At 50.9% G+C, this 6,768-nt stretch overlaps 1 protein-coding gene across 1 annotated transcript; it reads right to left on the bottom strand.

Moving 5' to 3' along the window:
- Nucleotides 1-4,479: 4,479 nt before the first annotated feature.
- Nucleotides 4,480-5,676, bottom strand: LOC109773135 (anthocyanin regulatory C1 protein). The gene is made up of 2 exons (XM_020331829.3): nucleotides 5,469-5,676; nucleotides 4,480-5,355 (listed from the first exon to the last, which is right to left on the bottom strand). The coding sequence occupies exons 1-2, from the start codon at nucleotides 5,599-5,601 to the stop codon at nucleotides 4,730-4,732; spliced, it is 759 nt and encodes a 252-aa protein (XP_020187418.1). The 5' UTR covers nucleotides 5,602-5,676; the 3' UTR covers nucleotides 4,480-4,729.
- Between the last annotated feature and the right edge of the window lie 1,092 nt (nucleotides 5,677-6,768).

The following is a 6,768-nucleotide window of genomic DNA, read 5'->3' as shown; positions in this document are numbered from 1 at the left end:
TGGAACTGCCCAAGCAATGCAAGAGAAATGGTAATATCAAAGATAAAATAGTACCTACATAGATGAAAGATATACGTGAAATTAGTCCTCAAATGGACTTGTATGGAGTATCAAAAATATAACTATGCTTACAAACAATGAGATAAAAATGAAGTAGATTGAACGTACTTGTGAAACTTCTTCCGTTCCAACATTAAGAAGTCTTAATAGCACTAAAGTACATGTATATTTGTTTCACCAAGAGGTCCAAACAACAAAGTTATTGACTACCTACACAAAGAACACGTAAATCAGTGTTGGAAGTAGAGCAAAACTTAGAACAACAACATTCCCTGCACATATCAGAGTGACTTGTAGAAGCGTAGATCTTTTCTTTTGTGCAATCGGCCGTTGGATCGACCTCGGTCGCGGGCGGCCAGACGACGCCTTCCTTGTCAGCGGCTGGATGGACGGGGTAGGGGGGGTGGGCTCTGGCACGGCCGAGGGGACACATCCTCCTCGAGGTCCACTAGATGAATTCCCTTGTGACGCCGCTCCCTCTCGCGCTGCCTCCTTCGCCGGTCCCTCCGAGTGACGTTCTCCGGCTTGCAGGCCGGAGCCCCGCGGATGAGGCCGAGGTAAGGCGACGGTTGGGGACGTGGTGGACAACATCTAGGGACGCAGATGGGGCCCGGTGGCGTGGATGGGGGAGAAGGGTGGACGAAGGCGACGGCTCGGACGTGGGAAACGGTGGACGGATGCGGGAGGAGGGCGGTGAATTTGGTAGACTAGGTCATTTTGGTGCAATTTACGGTAGGTCTAGCATGTTTGGTCCGACATGACGGATTGCCCGGGCCTCCCTATACCCGTCCTAAATTTGAGCTGGATATATATGAGAGGTGCCGGTTAGGCCGGATGTATAGGGTCAAGGCGAGGCGTCCGTGGTTTATCAGTCAATGACCGAACCATCCGCCCCAGCATATAGGAGAAGTGGGTGTGGTACAGCTCTAACCGGACGACACGGTGCAGTTTTTCGTACAGCCAAAGCTGCATAGCACATACCAATCGGATCTAAAATGCATGAAACGCTTCACCGGCCGGATCGAGCATGTAACAAAAGTTTAAGAACCGCATCACCTGTTGGGAATAAGCTGTGACGGAGCCCGGTGCGACCGGCGTCAGTGTGCCAGATGGGGTGCTTGGCGGTGCGATCTGCGTCGGTGCGCCAGGTCGGATCCACGGGCTGGGTCACGGCCGTGCGTGCGTGACGTGCGTGTGTGCGCATGTGTGTATAGCTAGGTGGCCGCAGTGTGCGTGTCGTGAAGCGCGCGGCGGGCCGTGGATAGGCTGTTAGCAGCAGTAGCGAGAAAGTCGTGGTAATCAGTTGTAGCCGGCCGCGTTGGACGCGTACGAGCGCGTGGTGTGCGCATGGCCGGGGAAGTGGATCTCCAGCGACGTGGTGTGAGTGCACCTGGACATAAAAAGCCCTCCGCTGTACTGCTGGTGTGTGGGGTGGTGTGATCCAGTTTCGAGGCTGGCTAGTCCAGAGAAATAGAAAACCAAGGCGTTTGAGCGCCGGGCGTACGTCGCCAGGAATTTTCTCTGTCTCGTGCACTCCTTCTTCTACCTTCGTCTAGGGTTAGTCCCAACATCACCATTCACCAACCCCATCACCAGACATGCAATTAAGGGAGGGACATGCATGGGCCTATTTTTCTACTAGAAAACATGCAAAGATGGCGACGCGGCGTTCGTCGCTCCGCGTGATGGAGCCATGCATGTCTGGTTCTTCACCGCCGCGTCGATCTCACTCTCAGTGGCAACGCCCCATGCATACATATATAGGCCGGCCTACCTATAGCTTAATTAGCTAGCGGCCATGTGCACTAATTGACCAGTGTCCACATGCAAACTTCTTGTCACATGTGTTTTCGGGTGGCCTTCGACTTACCTGCAATGGCATGAATTTTCGTCTACCGTGTATGTCTACTTGAGTAGACGTGCTCCCGTGTGGGACCACGCACGCAAGGCTCACGGCTGACCCATTGCATCGCTTCAGATTTCTTATCATGATACTGTGCATGTTGAAGAAGACGGCCACGGATACATTTGTCCATTTTGTGCAAGTCCTATTCAATTACAGCCCACTGTGTATAATATCATCCAAAAGAACTTAAATGCTACGTTTGCTCATGTCCCCCGACGTTATACCTTTTGATGCATTTCTCACAAGATTAAGCTCTTTGGTATACCTCCTCGCAAAAAAAAAAAAAACCTCTTTGGTATACCTTACATGAGTAGAAACATTGTGTTCTTTTGTTGCCCGCACGCATTCCTTGTATAATAATCTGAATTGATGTGTGTATGCATCTTTCTATGCGCAAGCCAGGAGAGCAATCTTTCATGATCGGTGAAGTCTCCTAGCATCTCTTGGACCATGGAGGCCATTTGGTACTAGTAGGCGGTGGTCACGGTTACCTCGTTAACGTCTCGCAACATCTTCTTATAAACTTCCCTTCGGGGGTCCTAACCACTCAGACCTCCCCAATGTCTTACGTCAACTTCTTATAAACCCACCCTCAATGAATTACCTCCTAGTAGGTTGGGAGAGTGTGGGAGCATGACACTACCAAGGGAGAGGATTTGTATCACGCAGGTGCGGAGCCCCTCGTGCATGTCTTTTCTATTGGCTTCCGAATTTAAAACTTTCATTTCTTTTTGAAACGAAAGTTCAAATGAAGTTTCATTTTCAGTTAGTGTTGCTTGTGACAAGGGCTTTCAAATAAGATCCATTTTGAATATGTTTTGCTGAATGTTTTAAACTTCGGTAAGTTTCATCTGACAAAACTTAATAGGGATGAATGACAAAATCGTTAAGTTTCAGTACAGAATCTGTAAGTTTCAGAACAAGATCCTAAAAAACATACAGGGAATTAATGACTTCACGGATCGCGGTGTAATCGTGCGGTCGGACTGGTTGCGCAGGTGCGTGCCCCTGAGTGTTTCCGCTCTACGAACCAAGGTTTAAATCCTAGTGCTCTCTCTCTCTCTCTCTCTCTCTCACACACACACACACACACACACACACACACACATGCACACCCCCACACACACAGGTACACTCAATAGGAATTTTGTCGGATTTAGAAACGTATCCACCTTCTCGGTCTTTCAAACGTGTGACATGTTTGCTTTCGTGTATCTTCTTTGTAATCATAAACGAAACCCACCATTCGACATTGATCCTCTTCTCCACTCGCGGCCAGTCATGATGTTGTGGCACATCACTTGGACTGTTGGCATGTCCCAACTGCAGCCATACCGGTTCCTCCATATGGGAGACTATGTTGCCGGCAAAAGTGAGAATTTTGATTGGCTCCTCATCTTGAACAGACTCCACACTAAGCAAAATCTGCACCACAAAACCCTGCTGCCCAAAGCGGAATGTCCCAACTGCTCCCATGATGATGAAGGCCGAGAGCACCTCTTCGTTCTCTGCTCTGCTGCGGTCAGGGTTTGGAGGAAGATCAACATCCACCCCGCTGGAACTCCCATGACAGAATTTTGTCATCTCCAACGCAAGCGGGCCTCTTCCGCTCTCGGTCACCTTGTTTGTTATCTTTATTATCCTCTGAAAAATCTGGGAGGCGAAATGAGAAGGGTCTTTAGGCAACTAAACCTCACCCCAAATGAGATACTAGCCAATATAATTGGCGTACAAACTCACTGGTCACATAGACTTGAAACTTTTGTGCTAAAAAATCCATGCCAAACTGTATCAGGTTGTAGTGAAACTATATTTCTTCACACTAATGCTTGATCATTTGAAATGAAATTCGGGAAGGACCCTCCCCGGTGAAAGCTTCAAAAAAAAAAATACTGGTTCGTCGTCCCCTCGCCAGCCAGCCCTCTAAGGGCATCTAGAACACGGGCGCTTTGGCCCGACGCCAGGGTCCGATTCCTGGCCGTTTTGGTTTAATCATGTTTGATCCTGGGATTTCGGCAAGCTTCGATGCCAACCGAGTTGCCGGACGCCTCCTTCATTTTCTGTTTGTATGACCCTTTGCAAGGAAAAAAAATCAGTATTGTTAGCACTTAGATTATGGAGGTTGCATCGGTGTAGGAGTCTGTTGGGCCAACGCCCGGGCGCCTATTTGAGCGCTTGTTCAGTTGACAAGGAATTGGCAGGGATTGAGATCCTCTCCAATCCTCTTCTACCCCTTGAGAAGGGATGTAACCAAACAAGGCTAGAGGGGGAGCACGATTCATCTTCTTCCACGGTTGAGATGCTTGCACGAGCCCTAGCTTTCTAACAACTATGATCAGTGGCCCGTGGCTGCAGAAAACGATACCTCGCGGAAAGCAGCAAGTACAGTGAGGAAATCTCACTAGCGTATGTCGTTTACTGCAAAGTACGCTCCGCCGACGCCGATGCCCATCCATCACATGACTTTTTCTGTTGCGCTGTCGTGCACATGCCAGGAGCGACGCTAGCTTACGTATTTTCTCAAAACCACGTTTACATATGAACAACTCAGTACAGTCGTAGTTTATAAATAAAAAACTCAGTACAGTCGTAACGTACGGGAGCTAGCCAGCCACGTACCGCCACATACGCGCGGGCGTAAGTACGTTTGTACGTATGCACACTGCTCAAGCATACATACAGTTTCCTTTTCGAAAAGCGTACGTGCAGCGGCGCACCCACGTACATGTGACTGAACCAGATCGATCACGTGTGAGAGGTTAATTAACCGGCCATGTGCAGGGACTTGAGCCATTCCTCGTCGGACTCCAGGAACGACGCCAGGGCTCTCACGTCGTCCATCCAGTCTCCGCCGCCCGACCCCGACGAGCACGGCTCGGCCGACGACGTCTCCGAGCTGCTGCCGCTGCAGGCGTCTCCCTCTTGATCTCCTCCGGCCCGCGTCTCCTCGACGACCGGCGCGGGCGGCGGCGTCTCCTGCTCCCTGCGGAAGAAGAGGCCGCCCGTGCACCTCACGGGCTTGGGCGCCCACACCGCGCCGGCCGGCGACGAAGGCGCCGCGCCATGGAGGACGGCAGGGACGGAGGTAGACAGCGCCGCCGCGGCGCTCCCCGTGGAGCTGGAGGAGCCGGAGGCGACGGTCCTCGCCGCGGCAATGGCGGGGCGGGCGGGGAGCGCCTTCCTGCCGAGCGTGCTGTTCCAGTAGTTCTTGATTTCGTTGTCTGTTCGGCCGGGCAGCCTGCCGGCGATGATGGACCACCTGTTGCCGAGCAGGCCGTGGAGCCTGACGATGAGCTCCTCCTCGTCGTCGGAGATGTTGCCCCGCTTGATGTTCGGCCGGAGGTAGTTCAGCCACCGCAGCCGGCAGCTCTTGCCGCACCGCCGCAGACCTGCATGCAGATTCATTCAGTTAGCAGCATGCGTCACTTCCATTCCAGCTCTCCATTGGATAGAACCAGAACGGTTTACGATGGATCGGTAGCTAACATCTCGCGAGTAGTACCAGCTCGCTGCGGGAGCTCCCTCCACCTGCCTTCGCCATGGGCCTTGACGTAGGAAGCCAGGATCTCGTCCTCCTTGCTCGTCCAGGCCCCTCGCTTCACCCCTTCCTTGGCACAGCACGCCCTCCTCCCCATCCCCTCTCCCTCTCTCAACCCCTCTCCCTATCTCTATCTCGCCGTGTGTGCTTTGTTAGAGAGGGGGAGTGGCCTGTGGGCAGCAGGGGGTTGCTGGGGTATTTATACACCGGCGCCGCAGCGGGACTACGTGGCCGGCTTAGCACCTAACACTTTACGTGGCCTGCTTATGCCGCTTCCTCAAAGTGTTAGATGGACCAAAAGGCCGGGAAGAGGCTTCCATGTGTGCATGAACAGGGACGTAACCAGGACGGCCGTTCAGCCGCCGTTATATATCGCTGGCAGGAGCGATGATATCCGTCCAAATTCGATGTCATATTTCTATAACAGAGGCTTATTCATAGTTGCCTTTTATGTCCAAGTGGCATGAACATTACTCCCTCCATTGCAATATTATTGTAACAGTCTTTTAAGTCTCAGTTCACTGAGATTTCGTTAAGTCTCGGTCGATGTTATATCCGTGAGATCATACGTTAAGATATGTGCAAAAAAAATCAGTTTATTTTTTCTCTCTTGCATGTTATGTCACTTGACTGAGATTTGGTTAAATCTCAGTCGACTGAGACCTAACTACACCCTTGTAACAGTCTTTTAATCAGTTGACTGAGATTTCATTAAGTCTTAGTCGATGTTATATCAGTGAGATCATACATTAAGATCCGTGCAAAAAAATAGTTTTTTTCTTTTTCTCTCTTGCATGTTATGTCACTTGACTAAGACTTGGTTAAATCTCAGTCGACTGAGACCTAACTACACCCTTATTATAAGGGCACATACAAATACACACGTTAGCTTCATATTCTACTACGTAGGATAATTTTTCACGTTGTCGTGGAATTGTCACGGCAGATGTCCTTAGCATGAGGACTTAGTCGTGAGGCCAGCGCATCTATGTAGTAGCTTGAGAGGGGTTGATTGGGATGAGAGACGCAGGGCGGATCAACGCACAAGACAAGGGTTTAGACAGCTTCGGGCCCCGGGAAACATCATCCGGTAACAACCCTACGTGCTGTTTGAGGCTAGGTCTCATTTTGATCACGGAAGAGTCGCCGGCTCCGGCTCTCGGTGTTTAGCCCTAGAGATTATTTCTTGTTGCCCTGTCCCTCTTTGGGGTGCCCTGCCCCTCCTTATATAAGTTAGAGGGGCGGGTTACATGTGGAGTCCTAG

Source organism: Aegilops tauschii, chromosome 7 (genome assembly GCF_002575655.3).
Source record: "Aegilops tauschii subsp. strangulata cultivar AL8/78 chromosome 7, Aet v6.0, whole genome shotgun sequence".
NCBI lineage: Eukaryota > Viridiplantae > Streptophyta > Magnoliopsida > Poales > Poaceae > Aegilops > Aegilops tauschii.
The sequence above is the reverse complement of the archived record's forward strand: the minus strand, read 5'-3'. Positions and strand labels throughout refer to the sequence as shown.

Bases quoted from the DNA above. Each gene is read 5' to 3' on its own strand.
- LOC109773135 (XM_020331829.3), bottom strand. From the start codon at position 5,601: ATGGGGAGGAGGGCGTGCTGTGCCAAGGAAGGGGTGAAGCGAGGGGCC. The intron at 5,356-5,468 runs GTACTACTCGCG...ATCTGCATGCAG, and splicing joins GGAGCTCCCGCAGCGAGCTG to GTCTGCGGCGGTGCGGCAAG.